The sequence below is a fragment of the Rhincodon typus genome, chromosome 22 (genome assembly GCF_021869965.1).
Source record: "Rhincodon typus isolate 14 chromosome 22, sRhiTyp1.1, whole genome shotgun sequence".
NCBI classification, from domain to species: domain Eukaryota; kingdom Metazoa; phylum Chordata; class Chondrichthyes; order Orectolobiformes; family Rhincodontidae; genus Rhincodon; species Rhincodon typus.
Window position 1 is genome coordinate 1815271 of NC_063353.1, and position 25748 is coordinate 1841018.

General features: G+C 41.9%; 1 protein-coding gene across 1 annotated transcript in view; it reads right to left on the reverse strand.

Annotated features, from left to right (window-relative positions):
• The window catches only part of LOC109934893 (cilia- and flagella-associated protein 54-like), a 172017-nt gene that overhangs the window by 20359 nt on the left and 125910 nt on the right, over window positions 1–25748 (reverse strand). Inside the window, exons 23-27 of the mRNA XM_048610553.1 lie at window positions 16166–16313; window positions 12947–13102; window positions 9177–9299; window positions 4049–4186; window positions 2555–2654 (exon numbers count right to left, since the gene is read on the reverse strand). Coding sequence (XP_048466510.1) covers window positions 2555–2654; window positions 4049–4186; window positions 9177–9299; window positions 12947–13102; window positions 16166–16313 — 665 coding nt within the window. The remainder of the gene's footprint in view (window positions 1–2554; window positions 2655–4048; window positions 4187–9176; window positions 9300–12946; window positions 13103–16165; window positions 16314–25748) is intronic.

The following is a 25748-nucleotide window of genomic DNA, read 5'->3' on the forward strand; positions in this document are numbered from 1 at the left end:
TTGAGGCTCTGGTCAAGAAAAGGGAGGCATATGTCAGGTATAGACAGCTGGATCAAGTGAATCCCTTGAGCTGTTTAACGGGGGGCAGGAGTACACTGAAGAGGGAAATCAAAAGGGCAAAAAGGGGACATGAGATAGCTTTGGCAATAGTTAAGAAGAATCCAAAGAGATTCTATAAGTACATTAAGTGCAAAACACTAAGTAGGGAGAGATTAGGGACCCTTAAGGATTGATGAGGCCGTCTATGTGTGGAACCACTGGAGACTGGTGAGACACTAAACAAATATTTTCCATCAGTATTTACTATGGAGAAGGACATGGAAGTTAGGGAGCTCAGGGAAATAAACAGTAATGTCTTGAAGTGCCTATCTTACAGAAGAGGAGGTGCTGGAGGTCTAAAAAATGCATAAAGATGGATAAATCCCCAGGACCCAATCAGGGGTATCCCAAAACCTTGTGAGAAGCTGGCCCTCTTGCTCAGATAATTGAATCATTGACAGCAATGGGTAAGGTTCCAGAAGACTGGAGGGTGGCGAATGTGATGCCAGTATTTAAGATAAATAGTAAGGAAAAGCCAGGGAATTATAGACCGGTGAACCTGACATTAGTGGTGGGTAAGTTGTTGGAAGGGATTCTGAGGGACAGGATTTATGTGAATTTGGAAAGGCAAGGACTGATGGCAATTGTCAACATGACTTTATACATGGGAAATCATACCTCACTAACTTGCCTGAGTTTTTTGAAGAGGTGACAAAGAGTGATAAGGCAGATTGATAGACATTATCTATAGGGACTTCAGCAAGGTGTACAACAAGGTTCTGCATGGTAGCCTGGTTAGCAAGGTTATATAACATGGAATACAGAGAGAGATAGCCAATTGGCTACAAAATGGGCCTGAAGCAGGAGATAGAGGGTGGTGGTGGAGGGTGCGACCAGCAGTGTGCCACAAGGATCAGTACTGGGTCCACTGCTTTTCGTCATTTATCTGGATGTGAATATAGGAGGTATGGTTAGTAAGTTTGCAGATGACACCAGAATTAGTGCTGTAGTGGCTAATGAAGAAGGTTACCTCAGTACAATGGAACCTTGATCAGATGGGACTATGGGCCAAGGAATGGCAGATGGAGTTTAATTTAGATAAATGTGAGGCTTTGCATTTTGGTAAGGAAAACCAGAGCAGAAATTATAGAGCTAATGGTAGGGCCCTGGGGAGTGTTGCCAGACAAAGAGACCTAGGAGTGCAAGTGCATAGTTCCTTGAAAGTGGAGTCATAGATATACAGGGTGGTGAAGAAGGCGTTTGGTACACATGGTCAGTATGCAGATCACAGGAGTTGAGATGTGATATTGCAGCTGTACAGGACATTGGTGAGGCTACTTTTGGAATACTGCATTCAATTCTGGACTTGGAGACAATAAGGACTGCAGATGCTGGAAGCCAGAGTCTATAGGTGTGAGGCTGGAAAAGCATGGCAGGTCAGACAGCATCCGAGGAGCAGGAAAGTCAATGTTTCGGGGCGTGCTTTTCCAGCCTCTCACCTATAGACTTCACACCTGTTCTTCCTGCTATAGGTTGGGTTCAGAAAAGATTTACAAGGATGTTGTCAGGCTCTTTTTCCCTAGAGCACCAGAGACCCAGTCGTGATCTTAAGAGCGGCATCGTGCCTCAGTGGTTAGCACTGTTGCTTCACAGCACCAGGGACCAGGGCTCAATCACATTCTCAGATGACTGTCTGTGTGGAGTTTGCACATTCTCCCTGCATTTGCATGGTAGGGGTAGGTCTGGGTGGGATGCTCTTCACAGTATCGGTGTGCACTTAATGGGCTAAATAGTCTCCTTCTGTACTATAGGGATTCTTAGAGAAGTTTATAAAATATGAGGGACACGGTTAGGGTGAATAGCCACAGTCGTCTTCCCAGGGTAGGGGAGTCCAAAACTAGATGGCATAGGTTTAGGGTGATACGAGAAAGATTTAAAAGGGACCCGAGGGGCAACTTTTTTATGCAGAGGGTGATGTGTGTATGGAATGAGCTGCCAGAGGAATTGGAAGGGTGGGGGGGGGGGGGGGAGTGTACAATAACATTTAAGTACATGAAAAGGAAGAGGTTAGAGGGATATGGGCCAAATGCTGGCAAATGGGACTAGATCAGTTTGGTATATTTGGTTGGTGTGGACGATTTGGACTAAAGGGTCTGCTTCTGTGCTGTCTAACTCTATGACTTTATGAAATAGATGGAATAGTAAATAACATTAAGTCAGAAAGAGCAGTAAGTTCATAAAGGGATTTTTGGGCTAGCTAGTTCCAGGCAGCTAATTAGATTTTTAACATAAGAATGCGAGGTCATGAATATAATCAAGTATCTCACATTTTCCTATGGTAAATTAACTTTATTTTGCACATTATTATTTAGGACGACATTTTTAGGAGGGATTACGAGGATAACTGTACAAATTTGCTACAAATTGTGTATAATAAAAACTAGCTACATACAAAAGTCTTACACTTGTTGACATCAAATATAATGCTTAAAAACTTATACAAAAAGAGTCCTACCTTCCTTTTTCAGATCAGATGTAATATTATCCATTGCCTTCACCTGCATTGAACTTTCAATTGCTAATTTCTGTTTTTCAATGGTGCTCTCCCATTTGTTCTATGAAACAAGGCGTGGGAATATTTAGAAAAAATGCCAGAATCCGTTCAAATACTGCTGCTCCACCAATAGAATTGGTGAGAAATCACTTCTAACTTTGAGGCTAAACTACAAATAAACCTAAGAACCCACTGAAAAATTGTTTATTTGATTTTGTTTCTCTTGTCACCTTTCCTTCGGTTTTCACTGTGCAAATACAGTTTCAATTTACGGTAAATGTTCACAAACACTCAGTCTCCTAAAAAAAAACTCAATTTGAGGATCCGTGTCTAATTTATGAACTTGAGCAAGGAGTGGTGGCAAATGACTCAAACAGGACTCCCAGGTTGGACATCAAAACACTTGGGGCAGTCTGATTGTATCCTCTGCAAACAACTCTATAGTCATATTTTGAGGAACAATGAACTGGCATTAAACAGAAGCAAAGTATGACTGATATTCTTCTGGCCAAAAATTGTCATCAGATCTTGCTGTTGCCTTTCTTTGAAAAGAAATAACTAAGACAAGTTCTGGAATGAGGCACGGTATACAGTACAATCGGGGGAGATCACTGTACATGGCACTAGAATAAAAGTTGAAATTTCATTAAGTTGCATTCAAATACTAAAATTTATGATACTTCTAAAGTATTTTCATCAATAAATAATGATATGTTTAACTTGCAGAATTTAATACAATGCTAAATTACATATTAACTCAGCACAAAGCCATTGAATCAGATTCTGCTAAAATGGGACATCTCATGGGATACCTCATTTGTTGGACAACTGCACATTTAGATTTTATAAACATTTACCCACAAATTACTGGAAATGCATGTTAATAATGGTGAAGCAAGAGCAACGTAGAATCCAGGACCCAGGAAAGAACAATACAAAAAGTATATCTGTTTAACCTTTAAGGTTAAAGGGTTGAGAATCAAACCAAAAGAAGAGAAATATAGAGGACAAAGTTTAGAACAAGAATGAAAAGAAAGAAATGTGATTTAAAAAATGAAAACACAAAACTTGATATATTTCAGATTTCATTAAACTATTCACAACCTGAAGGAATAAAACCACAAACTTGTAATTGTTTGCTTTCAAGGTGCGGGAGATTGATGAACACTTATTAACAACAAGCATCTTGATACAAGGGCACTCGTGCTGATTTAGACTTAACTTTCTAATAAGCAATTAATGCATAAATTTCCATGAAAGTGACAGGGAAGTTAAAGATGAAATGCAATTTTTGTGATTTCACTTTGCATATTCTCTAACTGTTGTTTGCCACCTGCACATTAGTGATGGCATTCATCATTCACTTATCAATTCTTTTCAGCAAAATCTGGCCCCTTGATTCTAAAAGACACAATTATAACTCCTCCATTACCAATAAAGCATTTAGATGCATACTTTTATTGATTCAGCTTCTTCCTCGACTCCTCCAGTCTTTTGTTCCGTAGAAATTTCCTGAGATGCAGATTGCAGAATCTTCTTTCCGATAACTACAACTTCTAATGCAAGATTATACTCTTTCCAGAAACGTAATATCTATTAACACAGCATAAAAACTGTTTAAACTTTTAAGTGCTGGAGTATCAGATTTGCTACCAATTGAATACAGTAAAGGTAACTAGCTGACATCTAAAACATATAAAATTATAAATGAAGTTAAAATTTCCAATCCAAAAATTAAGCAGTAAGTTCTAAGTTCAACATAATTACACAATTTGATGGAGGAGCCTCACATTACCTTGCAGTGAAACCACAGGCCAACAGTGCAACTAAAACATACACAGCAGTATAACATGGGAAAATGCATGTGGCAATGGGGGATCATGAACCACATTCACAGTTCTGTAATATGGTTTTTCATTTTAAGATGCAATTCAGCACCAGTTTTGGATAGGCGTTATCTGATTAGCCTTGGGACTTATTACCTCCACCACTGTGGATGGAGATAATATTTTTGCCTGGTAGGACTTTTTGTCTGTAAACAATATATCTCACAAATGAACAGACAATTTTCAACAGGATTGGGTATACAGAAAGGGTATGGCTCACTTAAGAACAGACTTTTGGCAAAGACCTAGATCCATATCCAAATCCTGAATTTTTTAAAATGATCCTTTAACATTGAGAAATAGTATGGATAGATTATTAGATTGTCATGGGTTGCTTAAGTTACAACTTTGTGGATTGTGCTGTGATGCAATTTGTCACTGCTGTCAAAATTCAAACAGAGCTTTTAGAACAAATTGTTCTGTATGGATTTTCCTGAAGCCTCCTCAGTGTCATGGAAGCTCTAAAGAAAAAGATTTATTTTTCAGTTTTGTAGTTACACAAGATGAAACAGACAGCAAAAAGTCTTAAGGAGGGGCTGACTAATTGTAATAACATTGAGTTAAAACAGCATGCTGCTCTTCTAATGACCTCTTCACTGTCTTTATTTTATCATGTCATTGGACTTCATTATTGCAACCTCATTTTCATAAACATGGCCCAATTTGCTCTCTGTGGGTGAAAGTTGTGGGAACAATAATTAATCCCTATTCAAGCAGGACCTGTGTGTTTTACCGAACTTCCCAATCTACCTGCTACTTCTGGAAGAGGAATGGCAGGATCAGAGCAAATATACAGTAGTTGTCTGGAGGTTTCCAACAGGATTATAAACAGTTATGTCTAGAAACGGTCATTTTATTGAAGAACGTGGAAAATAAAACTTTCTTCCAGTGAAATATAAAAAAGAACCCCAAACAGAAGGCATGTACATATCGAGTCATTTAGTGCACAGAAGGAGGTCATTTGGCTCATGGAGTTCATGCTGGCTATTCATGGGAATCCAGTTGATCCCATTCACCCATAGTAGCCCCAGAGTCCTGGCAGTTTGTTTTCTTCAAGTTCCCATCCAAATTCTTTTTGAAATCATCGATTGTCCCTGTTTGCACCACACTCATGAGCAGTGAGCTTCAAGACAATAACACTGTTGTGCAGATTTATTCTCCTCCTACGGCTCCAATATTTCTTGTCAAAGTATTCCCTATTCTTTGTACCATCAGCTAATGAGAATAGATTTTTGTCATCTACCTTCTCCAAATCTATCTTAATTTTGTACACCTCTATCAAATCTCCCTTGCTCCCAGGAGAACAACTCTAGCTTCTCGAATCGTAACCTTGCAACTAAAATCCCTTATCTCTAGAGCCATTCGGATAAATTTCCTCCGAAGGATCTTCACATGTTTCCCAAAGTTAGATGAGCGAACTGGTTGCAATGCTCTATTTGTGACTTTCTTCACTTCCTTGGGTTCTCTGCCGGAGCATCACAACATGGCTAGGGCAAGGAGACAGGTCCCAAATCCACCCCAGCTAGAAAAGAGACTGAACCCTATGCAGTTGCATCAATTTGATCCACACTCACCAGCCTTCCAAGCAAGTCAGCACCCCAAACCCCTCCCCTCAAAGGAATCAGATTTGCTGCAGCAACACACAGTTTTACATGCACATTCTGGCTTGGAATTATGGATAGTGAAGGTAGACTCTAATTTCATTCCATTGCATGACTGGCCTGGAATCTCTCCTGCTTATGAATACAGTTTCCGTGACTACAAAGCACTGAGATAGTGCTTAAACTTGGAGTTGCTAAGTCCAGAGGCAGGTATACTATCCATTGTACCAATTAAATGAATATCTCCAGTTTTGGCCTAACCAGAGTTTTTTTCAATGTTCAGCGTAACTTCCTTGCAGTTGGCGTCCACACCTCTATTTATGGAGCAATACACATATCTGCACAATCAATCTTTCATCCAGCAAGACATTTAACGTTGCCTCTAATAAACTGAACCTTTGCTGAAGTGGCTGCAGCATCCATTGACCACGTTCATATAAAGAATTATGTAATACCCTTGGAAATACTACTGTTATCCTAGTAGTCAGCACCAAGAACAACAAAGCATTTCTCTCCAAACTTCTTATCCCTCTAATAAGGTGTCACATACATGTATGTGTATGTATGGCAAACTTTATTGTACTTTTAAGTTTCATGTGTATGGTCTTTGTGACAGCATATAGCATGTTTTGTCCTTGCTAAACATTACCTCCTTCAAATATTTCCTTAGTCAGAGGATAAAATGAGAAGATTAGCTAATTGTATGAAAGTCTCCATATTCAGAAATGTACATGGCCTACAATCTCTCTCTGGTGGGTCACAATAAAGACTATGCCATTATGCTATCAGATAGATATGTAGTAATTTGAGTGGGGTAAGTAAGTGCCAAAAGTGTGGTCTTAAGTTACATTGCCAACATTTAGCTATTCTCCATTTGGTAGACACTCTCTCAGCGTGACCAGAAATCTGTATGAAAGTGGACTACCAACCCAAGGTAAGGCTTATCAGAAAATGGTAAAGTCTGCCTAATCTTTCTTCATTTGGGAAACACTGGTTGGGATTGTGCACATACAGCAATTTTTCTATGTATGGCGTTTAAAAACAGGGAAGCTACGCTGCAGCTGTATAGGGTCCTGGTGAGGCCACACCTGGAGTACTGTGTGCAGTTTTGGTCTCCTTACTTGAGAAGAGATATACTAGCACTGGAGGGGGTGCAGAGGAGATTCACTCGGTTGATTCCAGAGTTGAGAGGGTTGGATTATGAGGAGACACTGAGTAGACTGGGATTATACTCATTGGAATTCAGAAGAATGAGGGGAGATCTTATAGAAACATATAAGATTATGAAGGGAATAGATAAGGTGGAGGCAGGGAGGTTGTTTCCGCTAGCAGGTGAAACTAGGACTAGAGGGCATTGCCTCAAACTAAAGGGAAGCAGATGTGGGACTGAGGTCAGGAGGAACTTCTTCATCCAAAGGGTTGTGAATCTGTGGAATTCCCTGCCCAGTGAAGCGGTTGAAGCTACCTCGCTGAATGTTTTTAAGGCAAGGCTAGATAAATTTTTGAACAGTAAAGGAATTAAGGGTTATGGTGAGTGGGCGGGTAAGTGGAGCTGAGTCTCAAAAAGATCAGCCATGATCTTATTAAATGGCGGGGCAGGCTCGAGGGCCCAGGTGGCCTACTCCTGCTCCTAGTTCTTATGTTCTTATGATCTGAGTCAATACATTGAATAAACTATCTCAAATAGAAGATTTTGTCAGTTGGCAAAACTAAGTCAGATGGATTTTATGCGGCAAGTGTGAAGCCATCGCCTGGATCAAAAGAAAGATAAATTATCAAGATGGTGAAAAACTAGGAATTCCAGGAAAGCATTGAGGTTTGGAACTTCAAATACTCACGGTCAGATGGTTAAATTAGTAGCAGATGGAATTTAACCCTGAAAAATGTGACGTGGTGCACTTTAGAAGAAGGCACAAAACATGGGAGTACTCAATGATGGCGGGACGTGGAGAAGCTCAGAGGAACAGAGGGATTTTGGAGTACTTGTCTACAGATCTGAAGGTGACAGGACAGGTTAATAGGTTAGCTAAGAAGGCATAGGGATGCTTGCCTTTATCAATCATGGCACACATTATAAGAGCAGGGTGCTTATGTTGAAGCTGAGCAAAACCTTGATTAGGCCACAGCTGGAATACTCTGTGCAGTTTTGGTCACTGCACTATAGGAAGGATGTGACTGCAGAGGAGAGTCACAAGGATGTTGCCTGGGATGGAGCATTTTAGCAATGAAGAGAGACTGAATAGCATTGGGTTGTTTTCTTTAGAGAAGTAAAAGCTGAGGAAGGCTCTGATAGAGGTATATAAGATCATGAGGGGCATGCACAGGGTGAATTCTCCTTTAGTTGAAGGGTCAATAACAAGGGACCATAATTCTAAGGTGAATGGCACAAGGTTAGTGGGGATTTGAGGAATTTTTCTTTCACCCAGAGGCATCTGGAATGCACTGCCTGGGAAGGTAGTTGAGGCAGGAAATCTCACAATCTTTAAAAAGTACGTGGATGAGCACTTGAAATGTCATAATATTTCAAACTATGGGTCAAGTCCTGGAAAGTGAAATTAGTGCAGATAGGTCAGAGGAGTTTCGATGGGCCAAAGAGCCTCTTCTGTGCCATATGACTCTTTGGCTATGACTCTATGACTATTCTATATTGACATCTACGAACTGGAAACAGTGAGACAGAACTTAATCAAAGGAATGGATAATGTATATAATCGTACAAAACAATAGAAACATACCACAAAATAAAAAAATTAAGAAGTACAGAACCAGACAGAAAACTGTAATATCACAAGTATTTCAACAAATGATTTTTTTCAAATAAATTTGAAGAGACTGCAGGCATTGCAACTGGAATCAGCAAGATTTTGTTAGTGGGATAAACTAAGTCACTTGAATTTTATGTAGCGAGTGTGAAGTCATTCAACCTTAGTGAAAAAAAGAAATTTGAGATGATGAGAAACTAAACTCAAGAGAAACAAGGTTTTGGAAGTCATTGACAGAGATAGCTCAAAGGATTAAATGGCTTGCTCCTGTTCCAATTCTTATAGTCAAATAACTTATTATGGATTATTGCAGTAAAAAATGTAAATACTCTACCTTTGCTAAATAATATGTGATACAAGCTGTCATGTGTTGCAAACTTTCAGTTACTCCAGCCTGTTTCCTTTGCTTGGTCACACCAATGACGTGTTGCAGGACACACAGACATTTTATGAGAATCTGTCACATAATTATCGAAAATAGAATTAATCCTTCCACAGTAATGCATGGAAAATTTCCTTAAGCTATGTGACTTGTAAGTATAAATTAAGAATACGTTGCTGAACATTGCTTCTGTAAAATTGCTAGACTGACAGGACTAAATATTTCAAATATGTTACAAGACATAACAATGTGGAATATACAAAAATAGAACAAAATAGCATGCAACTACTTCTAACTGACACAAAATACAACATAAAAAGTAAAGGAAAAAATCCAAAGGTCCTAATCATGGCTCAATAAAAGATAAAGGAGGGCAAGCCAAGAACAGCACCAGGCATGTCTACAATTAGGTGTCAGCCTGATTTAAGCTTGAATGCAGGACCAAGTAGCAAATACAGCACACAATAGACAGGACTAAGCAATCCCACAACTGACAGATAAGGTCTAAGCTCTGCAGTCCTGCAACATCCAGCCATGAGTGATGAACAACTAAACAACTAATTGAGGAGACAACTCCAAAATATTCCTGTCCTCAGTGTTCAGCGAGCCAAGCCTATCAGTGCAAAAGTCAAGGCAGAAGCATGAAGAGCAGTGAGCAGAGGATGCTATGACATGCAGTTAGCAGCACTGATAGCAGCAGGTAAGGGAGGTCCCCAAAACAGTCAGCACCACCTAAAGGAGCAGGCAAGTGCAGGATCCTGATACAGGCATTCTGAAAGAAACTGAGACATCATAAAGCTATAAGCTATGTCTGATGAGTAATAATCAAGTTGACATGTTTGTGATGATTTTTTGTTTTACAAGTGTGATTAATAAAATATCTTTTTTGGGAAAAAGTGCCAGTGAGCAAACGTTCTTTGGGAGAGTGCATAAATGGCTGGAAATTAGTAAACCTTAAGTTTTCAAATATTGTATTTAAAGTGGCAAAGATCTATTCTACTGTTAAGTTGTATACCACAAGGACTATAGATATTTACCAGAAATATAAAATGGTAAAAAGGAAGTTTAGATACTGCTGTGTTGGAGAGAATGTGCTATGTTATGTTTTTAACAACATGTAAGAAGGATTTTGTGTTGCTCAATTACTGGTTACACACGGTCACATAACTCATGGAGAAGCTGAATTTGATGCCTTTCAGAGACAAACTGCTGCAAGGCAACTTTCAGTTTAAAAAAAAATGCCTAGCAACAGCTTTTACGCTAAGCTGCAGTTGGTCACAGAACTGAGGGAAAGGAGTAATTGCACTCAGATTTCCAAAAAGCCTCAAATTAAACCAAGACAAGTCTCTCTTCTTCTCTCTGTCTCCCACACTGAGTGGAAAAGAAATGACACAAAGAAAAGTTTCCAACACAACCAAAAACATAGGTCCAACTGACTACCAAATGGAAGATCACGGCATGATAACAATGGGATAAGTGCCAAACACCAAAAGAATTGTGGAAAAAGTCATCTCTTTCCACCCTTGAGGATTTGGATTCTTGATCCACCAAATTCATTCCTTTTTGCCTGCTTTCCACCATGATATTTCTGCAGAACTATCTGCCTGAATGAATGTGTGTCTATGCTATGACTTAAAGGGAGTACAGATTAAATTTGCATGTTAGTGCATAAATTTTGGGGAGGTGATAGCCTAGTAATAATGTCACTTGACTATTAATCCAGAGACCCAAGAAATATTCTGGGACCTAGGTTCGAATCATGTCTTGGTAGGTGGTGGAATTTGAACTCAAAAAAAAAAAAAAAATTGGAGTCTAATGATGACCACGAAACCGTTGCCAATTGTTGGAAAAATCCATCTGGTTTACTCATGTCCTTTAGGGAAGGGAACCTGCTGTCCTCACCTGGTTTGGCTGACATGTAACTCACAATCCACAACAACGTGGCTGACTCTTAACTTCCTGGAGAATCTAGAACACTATATAAGGGGTTGATCGTTAGATTTTTTTTTATTGTCATGTTTAATACTGAGATGAAGAATTTTTTTTCACTATAGAGGAAATTTGATATCTTTGGAACTCCTATCCTGAAGCTTTGTGTATGCTCTATCATTAAATGTATTCAAGCCTGAGAGAGAGAAGTTTTGATTTTGCTGTGAATAAAGAGATATGGAGAGTAGCTGGGGAAGTGCAATTAAAGCGGAAGACCAGCCATGATCTGATTGAATGATGGAATAGGCTCAAGGAACCATATGGTTCACTTCAGTTCCTATTTCAAATGTTCCTAACATGATTCCTATCTAACACAGAGCTCTGTTCCACCCTCACACACTTGGAATTCCTGCAAGCCTCACACCCATATTTTAGTATTTGTAGAAGTATTTTTAAGGGCACTATACACAGTGACTTTCCTCAGTCATGTGACATCTGCAGCAAATGCTTGCAGTTTAGAGACAGAACCTATTATTTATTAAACAAACAGCTTGTACTTACCACCAACTACTCAACTATGGCTGTCACATCACCCAAAACATTGCAACACACACACACATGCACATGCGCACATGTGTACACGTACATGCGCGCATACACACTGAAACTCTTCCATTTGACCTCAGGACAGTGCAGTGAGTTCCTAAAGGCAGCAGCACCTAATTGGAGGAAAACCGGTACAGCTTAATGTCCTTCTACTCATTGAGAAGGCAGTGTTTACCATCATAGGAGAAGCCATGATTGAGGATATCATCAGTAATGGGACTGAAAGGATCGAAGATGACATCATATTCCTATCTAATCTTCCTTTTTATTCCCATATATCTCAGTCAAAAATCATTTTTAACTTACAAGCTGCACATGACGCAAGCATGCATCCTCCTGTTATTCCTGAACTCTTTGTCACCTATATACATTAACTTTCTCCTTTCAGATATCTGAAAACTTAAATTTGAATGAACAGTGTACGAAGAGGAAATAAGACATGCTTAATTTATAAAGTTGGTTTGGAATGTTTAATCTGTGTTGGCTTTTATTTTACATCATGGCCAAACACTCCCTCACACACACACACCATTCTCTCACCGTAGTCACTATTTAACCACCAGGCCACATGGTGTACCTGTCCTTAGCTATGTCCTATCTAACCACACTCTCCAAAGAACCACAGCTCTGTCCCTAGTGCCCACTGGAGACGTGCAGCTTCTCACTGTCCGGTAGTGGAAAATCACATACAGGCAGTGATGGTCAACATAGAAGGTAGGGGCTAGTTACCAGGCTTGATCCTGCTGCGGAACATGTGCTCAGCTTTGAAAAATAAAGCGAAGGAGTATTAGTTGGAACATCTAGCTCCAAATTGGCAGCACCAGTGTCAAAACAGGATTATCCTCTGATTGGGGTCATAATAAACCTTTTTTTTTAAACACTGTTGAAGCTCACTGCCTGCACCCATACCAACCCTCCTCATTGAAATGCTATTCAACACGGCTACCAACAGGAATGTACCCTTGCGATACAGGTGCCATTCAGAAAAGGAAGAAAAACTTGCATTTCCACAGCATTTTTTCACAACCTCAGAATATCCCAAAGTCAACACTACCCAAGAAAGTGCTTTTGAAATGTAGTTAGTTATCATGTAAAATGAAAGATGCAAAACAGCACTCAAAGCACCAATAAACCAAATCCAACAGATGCAAAGTGTTGTAGCCCTCTTAGTTGTTCAAATTTCTAACCTGTACAACTGGAATTGAAGGAATTCTGTGAAAGATCAGGGGTGCAAGAAGTCCGTAGCACTGGACAACAGCCTGCAGTGCTTGATTGACATCATTGATCCAACTGGCAAGTTTAATGGCCACCAGAATCCTTTCACATTTAGCCAGTCTACTAAGCTGAAAATTAAAACAAGTTAGTGACCCGTGAATCACCGTGCTTTGCTTTCAAACACAAATATTATGTACTATTCAAAGACCATGACAATCTAGAAGTAATTCATGATTTCTGTATTCACTTAGTCTATGTTATTCAGATGCATACTTTGATGGCACTTAAAAGAATTAATAACACTATTTATCATTAATGTAAAAAATGAGCAATATTCAGAAAATAATAATTGATAAAATATTAAAAATGAACACTTACTACAATTAAGAAATGGTTCTTTAATTTCATGTCTTTGTTTTTGTTTTGCCACACCCTTGTTTTGATCTCCTTGATTTTTGAATGTGCCCTTTTGCCTGATTCTAGCCCATTACCACTTGCCATTCCCAAAAGAACTTGCTACTCACCTGATATCCACCAAACGACCAACATTGCTTGAGCTCATGTCATCTTTAAAAGGGTTTAGTGCACCTGGACAAGTGTTGGCAATCCAGTGTTGCTCCTCACCAGCAAAGTATTGGAACAGCACAGCAGCCACATGACTCATGGCACGTAGATGTCATGGCTGACACTCCCTCACACGCACACACCATTCTCTCACCGTAGTCACTGTTTAACCACCAGGCCACATGGTGTACCTGTCCTTAGCTATGTCCTATCTAACCAGACTCTCCAAAGAACCACAGCTCTGTCCCTAGTGCCCACTGGAGACCTGCAGCTTCTCACTGTCCGGTAGTGGAAAATCACATAGAGGCAAGCAATCAAACAATTCGAAAAGTGAGCCTTTATTTAAAAGTCAGCAAAGGAAAACACAAACAAAATGAATATAGGCTGTACTTTGCATCCACAATGCAAACCAAAACTGGCACAATTACCGATGACAATTCTGCAGTTCATGACTGCTTCATCCACTGGAACTGGGTGTTAATCAGATGCCGCCTGGCTTGTAGTGCCAGATCTGGCTGTGTATATGACATTTGCTGGCGAGCTTCCTCCTTTGAAATATTTGTGCCTCCTCCGCGAAGACGGCTCCTGTTCCCCAGAAAATGAAATAAACCGATGTGATCTTGCACAGATGGCAACAATCACTGCCCTGATCCATTTGTAGGTGCATGATTGACAGACCTCAAACAGTTTACCCATTGCTCCCTGGAACCAACTTGTTGCATAGATGTTCAAAGCGGCTATCACTTTCACAGCCATCAGGAATTGATCACCTCTCACTTCTGCAGTCCTCAGGTTCCACTCAAGCAACTGGCATACAGCACCCATCTTGCACCCTCCCCATTGCTCCACAAATGAACACCCCAGTTAATATTCGCTCCAGCCTTCTGACAGATTTTGATTCACAGCCCTAAGAGATGATTGATCAGACCCCTGAACTTGTAGCTCCTCACCGGCCAATACGTTTCCCAGGACTGCTTATGATGACCCTACAGAACAGACCGTTGCCCACTCGCTGGACAGTAGATGGATAAATCTCCTGACAGTGAGCGGATGACTGATATAGGCAAGCCCTTGGACTGTGTGCTCCTGGTTGGGACTCACTGACAGCAGCCCCTCATGATGGACTGACATCCATACCCCAATACTTTCTGACTTGGCCATTTAGTTGAAACATACAATGTTTTTGCTGGATAGGCAGCTGGCACGTGCTGAAGGTGTTTAAAATGATGTCTCAGCGTGCTCAGCAGCAAAATGTCCCCATTGTTCAGGCCCCTAGAAGATTCTGCCCACTATTATCACTCAAAGAAAATAGCCTGGAACTTCTTGTAAGTTAGAGAGGCAGTAAATCTTTAGTGGACAAGGGCAAGGCTGGACTTACACTTTCATTTTCTATGTTCATTCTGCATTTCTGGGGATAGGAGATGGCAGGTGGATAGGCGTGCAGCAACAATTGCTGTAGTGTTTTGCAAAGCATAGGATGCTCAGCAGTCAGTAAAAGAATGGAAAAAAAATAAAAGTTTCTCAAGTCCACTTCTTGCTGAATGTAACTGATGATAGCTGGGCATTTAAATCTCTTAATTAAAGGCCTATAACACATAGAAATATTGGTTAGCAGGATTTCATGTGTTTTTCTAATACCCAGTGTTGCTGCAGCACATAAAATATAAAATACGTTATATGGCAGCATCCCACCACTCAGCTCATTATACCACATGTATTCAGGGAAAATGTGTTAAACACTTCAAGTACTGGAAATCTGAAACAGAAGATGCTGGAAGTTCAGTTGGTCACTGAGCTGGATTTTCTTGAGAGCTTCGGGACCCCTGTGTTTGGGATTAAATGAGATTCAGATGTGAATTTGCCAGCAGAGAGATTGGCAGCACCACATTCTGAGAGGTCATGTCCTGAATGGCAGCCTCCTATCAGGCTCACCATCCTCTTAGGGAACTCAGATGGCCTCTCAATGCTATCACCCAGAGGAGCCACTACTCCAGAGCTCTTGCAGCCCCACTGGAGAGGTGGGCACTCTCTGGCAGGGTTAGAGAAATATAAAAGGCAACTCAACATGGAGGCCTGGCCGCAATTAAAAATTATGGGGACTAAAGGCTATCTCAGATCACAGGGGAACCACCTCATGAGAAACCTCTTTCTCTGTCATGGGGATAAGGATGCCTCCATCGAAACAACAGTCCCTGCACACAATAGTCAGCAGCTCTGCTGGTGGCAAAACCTAGGGGTCATAAGTTCACACCTAATTGAGGCATGACCATTCCCTCTCTGTGGAAATGGCAGCCCATCTCCTTCCCAGAACTTGATAGCTTCAGGAATGCAGATGTCCAGGTACTGCTCCCCACTAGAAGGCCCGTGCTTCTGCATCTCCAGCTTGGCACCAAACAGCTGTAAATGTTTGCACATTAAGTCTGTTTCTCTCTTCACAAATACTGTCTGACCTGCTGAGTATCTCCACCATTCTGTTTTTATTTTGGAAAATTAATCATTTGATTTACATAGAACATGATTAAACCACAGTTATAAAGTAAACATTTAATAACTTGAACTTACTACATCCATTGAATATATATAAATTTCAATTATATTGCTAATCATTAATTTTACTCAGAACGTACTTGTCCGTTGTAGAGAGGTCCATTGTCAGACAGAGAGTCACAGTAAACAGCATCTTCCTGGCAACTAATATCCGAATCAATGAAGATGCTTGCCAGAAAACTCCGCAGAAGGATGGGAGATGCCAGAGATACAGCAACATAGTTTAAGCTAAAAATAAATTGTGAACATTGTTAATGTGGGAGCACTTTTTTTAAAAAAATCTACTGTTGTTCAAAGCAGATATTTTAATTTATTTTTGAGAGACACTTCAACAGATTTATATTGTCTGCATTTCAGGGCAGTCTTTCCCAGAGTGGACAAGGAACAAAATTAGCTGACCACTACATGGAAGCAAGGTGCTAATTACGGCAATTAATGGCCAACCATTGTGGACTTTGGCAGTATGTTCTCACCATCAAATAGGCCACCTGCAAAATGAAGAGATTGCCTTAACTGAGGCAGCTTTCTGATGGAATGCCATTTGCCATCAGAGCCAAAGGTATCATGGCCCAATGTTGGGTTGTAGGAATGAAAAAAAATACAACCATGTTCCAGCCTCATGCTTCTTTAAATGGTGACTTTATCGCAAGAAACCATTTTGAGTATGTTTGTCCAAGACTTTAATTCTTAAAAGAAAGGAAAAGAATTTGTGTACCTTAAGTAATCTTAAGTACATGTATGATAGGGTGGATTAATACCCAGCAATTATTTCATAACTGAACCCAATGAAGTTTTGGATCTTTTAAATTTTTGGTGGTTTCCAGTAAAGTTCCTGCATCCAGTGGGGCTACTTCCTGCTTCATTATGGATGCTGTTAACACCCATCTTCACAATCTCACTCAACACTTCTTTGTCTGTCATCAAGCTGCTTGCCCAGTAACCAGTATGCATGAGCAGAACTTCCCTCTAACTAAATATTGTGAAGCCAAGCCATTGAGTGGAATTTAATTCAGGTGGATAACAATGGGTATCCTTCAATGTCATGGCCACAGTCCTGTAATAGCCTTCCCAACACTGTATCTACAGTAGATGGACTGCAGTGGTTGAAGAATATGGCTCACCATAAACTTCTCAAGGAAACTTAGCAATGAGTATTAAGTGCTAGTCTAGCCAGTGACTCACCCATCTCTTGCATGATGGGAGCCAACATATGCCAAAAAAGCCCTCATCCATGCATACCTTTGTATCTATAGAACCATATAATCCAGCACATTCTACCATCCATAAACTCGAGGTCAACCAAAACTTGGCTTCCCATGTCTAATTCAAAGCAAGTCTCATCACCCTTACTCGTTGACCTACGTCAGTTACCTCTCATGCAATGCCTTGTTTTTAACACTCTCATCCTGGCTTTCAGATCATCCAATGTTGTTAAAAGCAAAATACTGAAGATGCTGAAAATCTGGACCAAACATAGAGAATGCTGGAGAAACTCATCTTTGGAGAGAGAAGCAGAGTTAATGTTTCAAATCCAGTAGGACTCTTCTTCAGAAACTTCTTCACAGTTTTGAAGAATAGTCATACTGGAATGGAAACTTTAACTGTTTCTCCCTCTCTATAGATGCTGCCAGACCTGCTGAGATTATCCAACATTCTGTGTTTGTTTCATTCCATGTTGTGCTCCCCCGCACCAGATTGTGTAATTTCCACCAGCCTCACTACCCTCAAGATGATCTGTGCTCCCTGATTCTGGCCTCTTCTACATGCCATGTTGTAATTCTTCCAATGTGACAGAATTTTTGAAAAGCCGACCTTAAATGACCTAAATCCTGACATGGTTTGGTGTCATAGTTTATCACAGTCCTATGAAGCACTTTGGGATGTTTTGTTACTGTTGTATGAGATAGTTAGGACTTGAAGTGGTAAGTGACATCACAAGATAAGCTCTGGAAATTAGTTCATAGAGGAATGTTCCTGGGAGTAGATAACCAGATCTTCAGTTTGCTGGACCAGTTCTCCTAGTCTCTGGGTTGTGCTTCAGCAATAGTTTTTAGTGTTAACAGCATGTCCAAATACAGCAAGACCAGGACAATATCCAGGTTTGGGCTGACAAATGGCAAGTAACATCTGTATCTCACATGTGCAGGCAATGACTATCTCTCAAATCATCAGCCCTTCACATTCAAAAGCATAACCATCTCTCAATTCCCTAGTATCACCACCCTGGAGGTCAACATTCACCAGAAACTGAACTGGACTATCTATGTAAATACAGTGGCTACAACAGAGGCTAGAAATTCTGCTTGGAGGTTATAGAGGTCAAGAGTGAAATAAGTCTACGAAAGCCGGTATCCCATCACCAAGTCACCCTTTATTTACATATGCATAGTACATGGCACTGACCCAGCCAGCTCAGAGCTGGCTCCTAGAGGGAGCAGAACCCCTGACACTCCTATTTATATCTGTCAGCCAGGACTCCTTATTTAGACCAGGTTATCAACCCCAATCAGGGAACTTATATTCTGTGAAATCCACCTGGCTGACATTGTTCCAATCACTATAAAGAGCACATTACAGAAAAAGCTTATTTGGTCTGCTCCATTCAAAAACAAGCTTCTAATTACTTTAATCCTATTTTCCAGCACTTGGCCCATAGCCTTAATTGCCTTGGCATCACAAGTGTACGTCCAAATACTACTTAAATGTTATAAGGCTTTGTGCCTCTTATGGGTGGTGAGTTCTGTCCCTTATAGACAGTGAGTTCCAAGTTCCTACCATGCTCTGGATGACAAAGTAGTTCATCACATCCCTAAAGGTAGCAGTACAAGTAAATAAGGTTGTAAAGAAGGTAAATGGAATGCTGTCCTCCATTGACAGAAGTACAGACAACAACTTGATGATAGTATAATGTAGGGTATGCAGGGTAGTTTGAGCTTAGTAGGATAATATGTCGGCACAACCTCGTGGGCCGATGGGCCTGTACTGTGCTGTACTGTTCTATGTTCTATGTTAACAGTAAGGATAAGGGGCGGCACGGTGACTCAATTGTTATCACTGCTGCCTCACAGCGCCAGGGACCGGGGTTCAATCCCAGCCTCGGGCAACTGTCTGTGCAGAGTCTGCACATTCTCCCTGTGTCTGCGTGGGTTTCCTCCCACAGTCCGAAGATCTGCAGGCTAGGTGGATTGGCCACGCTAAATTGCCCGTAGTGTTCAGGGATGTGTAGCTTAGGTGGGTTATACGGGGATGGGTCTGGGTGGGATGCTCTGAGGATCGGTGTGGGCTTGTTGGACCCAAGGGCCTGTTTCTACACTGTAGGGATTCTATTATGATAATGATGAAACTAATGAAAAAGACACTGGTGAGGCCGCAACTGGAGTATTGTGTGCAGTTCTGGTCACTGCATTACAGGAAGGGTGTAATTGCTCTAGAGAGATCCCAAGAAGATTTACTAGAATGGTGCACGGGCTGGAGAATTGTAGCTATGAGGAGAGGTTGGGATTATTTTCCTTGGAACAAAGAAAGTTGAGGGGCGACATGATTAAGGTATACAAAATTGTGGGTAGAGATAGAGTAGACAGGAGGAATCTGTTTCCCTTGGCAGAAAGTTCAAAAACCAGGGCTCATAAATTCAAGTGACAGAAGGATTAAAGGAGACGTGAGGGAAAATGTTTTTCACGCAGAGGGTGATGGGTGTCTGGAATTTGCTGCCTGAGTTGATGGTGAAGGCAGAGATCCTAAACTCTTTTTAAAAGTACCTTGTATGCCCCGTGAGCTACAAGCTAGAGGGCTATGGGTCATATGCAGGAAGCTGGGATTAAAAAGGCCATCTCGGTGCCTTTGGGCTGACATGGACAAGATGAACTGAATGGCCTGCCTTCTGTGCCGTATCATTTAAATGGTAGGTGCTTACCAGGGTCCTATCATTTATCATGTATTCCCTTGCATACATCTCACACATATTCATCTTAAATTCCATTTGCTATTGATCAGCCCATCTGACAAACCTGTCTATACTCTTGTGTAATCTAAGGCTATCCCCCACACTATTTAACACCTCATTAATTTTTGTATCATCCACAAACTTACTGATTAACCCTCCAACATTCAAGTCTACATCGTTTCTATATACTATAAACAGCCAGGGTCCCAACATTAATCTGTGCAGAACCCCATTGAACACAGATTTCTAGTCATAAAAACTCCCCTCAACCATCCCTCGTTTCCTGCCACTCATCCAATTCTGTATTCAATTTTCCAAATTTCCTTGGATCCTATGGGCTGTTACCTTCAGTATCAGTCTTTCATGCAGGACTGTACCAAAAGCCTTGCTGAAGTCCAAGTAGACTACGTCAAATGCATTGTCCTCATCTACACACCTGGTTACCACTGAAAAACTTAATTAAGTTGGTCAGAAATGACCACCCCTGAAGAAAACCATGCTGACTGTTCTTAATTAATCCCTACCTCTCCAAATGCAGATTAATTTTGTCCCTTAGAATTATTTCCAATAGTTTCACCAGGTTTTACCATTTAAAAGGCAGAGAACAGTAAACACATGGGAGCACCATCGCCCGCAAGGTCCCCTCCAAATCACTCACTTTCCTGACTTGGAAATATAATCACCACGGCTTTAGTGTTACACGGTCAAATCCTTAAATTGATTTCTTAATGGCATTGTGATACATATATGCCAAATGGATTGCAATGGTTCAGGAAAGCCGCTCATCACAAGCTTTTCAAGTGCAATTAGGATTGGGCAATAAATGCTTGCCCAGCAGCATCACCCACATCCATGAGTGAATAAAAATTAGTTAAAATTAACGTGTATTTACTTATAAATTGAACCTGATATCTCAAACAAAATCATGCATTTTAGATGTGATGTAACTATTTACTAAATCATATGTAATAAACCTTTATATGTTAATCAAATTAACATCACTCTTTTGCCTAAAGTGCATGGGAGCATCCTTCCCCAAATAGTATTTGCATTTCATAGCATGACTAATATTAGGAAGAAGGATTGGTGATATCTAATCTAACAAAAATATCCCAGATAATTCCAGCGCAAACCTGCATTTACAATATGGTGGCAGTGCTACACATTATAAGAATTACCATAAAGGTGTTACAAAACATAAGTTACCGTTGGGGATGCCCGCTGACTGAGCTAACAGCAGGCTGCAGTACTCAGCACACATCCTAACCTGCAGATTACTCTACGTAAAATTGGTGTTTCCAGCCTTATACTGCAAGCTGCTTCTACTGGCCTCCAGCTCTTCAGCTATGATTGGATGATGTGTATGCCACAGTGCTACACAACCACTGACTCCCTGTCAAGGAAAAGACTAGAACACAAAAGCAGGGAGCAAAGCAGATGAAGGTTACAGGATGTTAATAAGGGAGTTGCACAGAGAAGACACTTGTCTGCGCTACAAGGCAATTAAGGCAGGGTATATGGCATCTGATATTGTGAAATTATTGAGGAAAAAAACATATTCATGCTCATGTCCCTTCTTAACACTGGCACAGCCTCATTCAGCTGTCTGGCATTACGAGTAAGCTGGTGATAGTGTGAACACAGACATCTTGTTTTACAGTCCACTCTCTTCCTTCACAACCTTCCAAGTTCCTGTGTTTTTTAAATTCATTTACAGGATGAGGGTATCACTGGCTAGGCCAACATTTATTGTCCATGCCTAATTCCAAGAGGGCAGTTAAGAGAAAACCACGTTGCTGTGGGTCTGGAGTCACATGGGGGAGGCAATGGCCTAGTAGTATTATCACTGGATTGTTAATCCTTAGACCCTGTTAATGGTCTGGGGACCTGGGTTCGAATCCTGCCATGGCAGATGGTGGAATCTGAATCCAATAAAATCTGGAATTAAGAGTCTAATGATGACTATGAATCCATTGCTGATTGTTGGGAAAAACCCATCTGGTTCACTGATGTCCTTTAGGGAAGGAAACTGCCATCCTTACCTGGTCTGGCCTACATGTGACTCCAGACCCACAGCAATATGGTTGACTCATAACTGCCCTCTGGGCAATTAAGGATGGGCAATAAATGCTGGCCTAGCTAGCGATGCCATCGTCCTGTGAATGAATGGAAAAAAAACATGTGGGCCAGACCAGATAAGAACGGCAGTTTCCTTCACTACAGGGGAAGGGCATTAGTGAATCAGACGGTTTTTTTTTTGAAAATCGATAATGGTTTTTTGGTCATCATTAGAATCATAATTCTAGACTTTTGTTGAATTCAAATTCCACTATCTGCCATGGTGGGATTTGAACCTTGGGAAGTGGGTTCTGAAATAAATAGGGAGGTTGGGGGGGGAGGCGGATAGAAGATTGATAAAGGAGAAGATAGGTGGAGAGGAGACAGACAGGTCAAAGAGGCGGGGATGGAGCCAGTAAAGGTGAGTGCAAGTGGGGAGTTAGGGAGGGGATAGGTCGGTCCAGGGAGGGCGGACAGGTCAAGGGGGCGGGATGAGGTTAGTAGATAGGAGATGGGGGTAGGCTTGAGGTGGGAGGAGGGGATAGGTGGGTTGAAGGACAGGTTAGGGAGGCGGGGACAAGCTGGACTGGTTTTGGGATGCGGTAGGGGGAGGGGAGATTTTGAAGCTTGTGAAGTCCACATTGATACCATTGGGCTGCCAAGCGGAATATGAGGCGCTGTTCCTGCAACTTTCGGGTGGCATCGTTGTGGCACTGCAGGAGGCCATGGCTGGACATGTCGTCTAAGGAATGGGAGGGGGAGTTGAAATGGTTCGCGACTGGGAGGTGCAGTTGTTTAGTGCAAACCGAGTGTAGGTGGTCCGCAAAGCGGTCCCCAAGCCTCCGCTTAGTTTCCGCGATGTAGACGAGGCCACATCGGGAACAGCGGATACAGTATACCACATTAGCAGATGTTCAGGTGAACATCTGCTTGATGTGGAAGGTCTTCTTGGGGCCTGGGATGGGGCTGAGGGAGGAGGTGTAGGGGCAGGTGTAGCACTTCCTGCAGTTGCAGGGAAAAGTGCCGGGTGTGGTGGGGCTGGAAGGAAGTGTGGAGCGGACAAAGGAGTCACAGAGAGAGTGGTCCCTCCGGAAAGCAGATAAAGGTGGGGAGGGAAAAATGTCTTTGGTGGTGGGGTCGGATTGCAGATGGCAGAAGTGTCGGAGGATAATGCGTTGGATCCGGAGGTTGGTGGGGTGGTACGTGAGGACGAGGGGGATTCTGTTTTGGTTGTTATTGTGGGGAGGGGGTGTGAGGGATGAGTTGTGGGAAATGCGGGAGACACGGTTGAGGGCGTTCTCGACCACTGAGGGGTGGAAGTTGCGGTCCTTGAAAAATGAGGACATCTGAGATGTTCGGGAGTGGAATGCCTCATCCTGGGAGCAGATGCGGCGGAGGCGAAGGAACTGGGAATTGGGAATAGGGGATGGCATTTTTGCAGGAAGGTGGGTGGGAGGAGGTGTATTCTAGGTGGCTGTGGGAGTCGGTGGGCTTGAAATGGATATCAGTTTCCAGGTGGTTGCCAGAGATACCTACTAGCCTCATCCCGCCCCCTTGACCTGTCCGTCCTCCCTGGACGGACCTATCCCCTCCCTAACTCCCCACCTACGCTCACCTTTACTGGCTCCACCCCCGCCTCTTTGACCTGTCTGTCTCCTCTCCACCTATCTTCTCCTTTATCCATCTTCTATCCGCCTCTCCCCCCTCCCTATTTATTTCAGAACCCCCTTTCCCTCCCCCATTTCTGAAGAAGGGTCTAGGCCTGAAATGTCAGCTTTCCTGCTCCTCTGATGCTGCTTGGCCTGCTGCGTTTATCCAGCTCTACACCTTGTTATCTCAGATTCTCCAGCATCTGCAGGTCCTACTATCCCCATACATTACTTGGATCTCTGGATTAACAGTCCAACAATAATACCTTGAGGTTATCACCTCCTCTGTGTACCTGAGATACCTAGAATCACTGAATCAAGTAGAGAAGAAGAGGTCCTTGAGCCTATTGAGTCTGTACTGCCAAAAATACATTACCACCTATACTGGTTCCACATTCCCACACTAGGTCCATTGCTCTCAATGTTATGCCACTTCAAAGTGGTGCCACTGCTGAAGAAAGGTGGTAAGGAAAAGCCAGGGAACTACAGACTGGTGAGCCTGACATCCGTGGTAGGCAAGTTGCTGAAAGGAATCCTAAGGAACAGGACTTACATGTATTTAGAAAGGCAAGGACTGATTAGGGATGGTCAACATGGCTGTGTGCATGGGAAATGGTGTCTCACGAACTTGATTGAATTTTTTGAAGAAGTGACGAAAAAGATTAATGACGGCAGAGCTGTGGGCGTGATCCAAACAGACTTCATTAAGGCGTTCGACAAGATTCCGCATGATTGACTAGTTAGCAAGGTTAGATCACATGGAATACAGGGAGAACTAGCTATTTGGATACAGAACTGGCTCAAAGGTAGAAGACAGAGGGTGGTGGTGGAGGGTTGCTTTCCAGACTTGGAGGCCTGTGACCAGCGGTGTGCCACAAGGATCGGTGCTGGGGTCCACTGCTTTTGGCATTTGTATAAATGATATGGATGTGAACGCAGGAGGTATGGTTAGTAAGTTTGCAGATGACGCCAAAATTGCAGGTGTAGTGGACAGCAAAGAAGGTTACCTCAGAGTACAACGGGATCATGATCAGATGGGCCAAAGGGCTGAGATGTGGCAGATGAAGTTTAATTTAGATAAATGTGAGGTGCTGCATTTTGGAAAGGCAAATCAGGGCAGGATTTATACATGTAATGGTAAAGTCCTGGGGAGTGTTGCTGAACAAAGAGACCTTGGAGTGCAGATTCATAGTCTCTTGAATGTGGAGTCACAGATAGATAGGATAGTGAAGAAAGCGTTTGGTATGCTTACCTTTATTGGTCAGTGCATTGAGTAGAGGAGTTGGGAGGTCATGTTGCAGCTGTACAGGACATTGGTTAGGCCACTTTTGTAATACTGCGTTCATTTCTGGTCTCCCTGCTATAGGGAGGATGTTGTAAAACTTGAAAGGGTTCAGAAAAGATTTACAAGGATGTTGCCAGGGTTCGGTGGGTTTGAGCTACAGGGAGAGGCTGAGATGCTGGGGCTATTTTCCCTGAAGCATCAAAGGCTGAGGGATGACCTTATAGAAGTTTATAAAATCATGAGGGGCATGGATAGGGTAAATAGACAAGGTCTTTTCACCAGAGCTGGGGAGTCCAAATCTAGAAGGCATAGGTTTAAGGTGAGAGGGGAAAGATTTAAAAGGGACCTAAAGGCAACTTTTTCACACAGAGGATAGTGCATGTATGGAATGAACTGCCAGAGGAAGTGGTGGAAGCTGGTACAATTACAGCATTTAAATGGCATCTGAATGGGTATATGAATAGGAAGGGTTTAGAGGGATATGGGCCAAATGCTGGCAAATGGGATTAGATTAATTTAGGCTATCTGGTTGGCATGGAGGAGTTGAACCAATGGGTCTGTTTCTGTGCTGTATATCCCTAGGACTCTATGACTGTAAGTGCTCAACCAAGTACCTTTTAAAGGTTGTCAGGTTTCCCACCTCAACTACCCTTCCATGCAGTGAATTCCACATCTCCACTATCCTCTGAGAGAAAAGGTTTTTTTTTCTCAAATCCCCTCTAAACCTC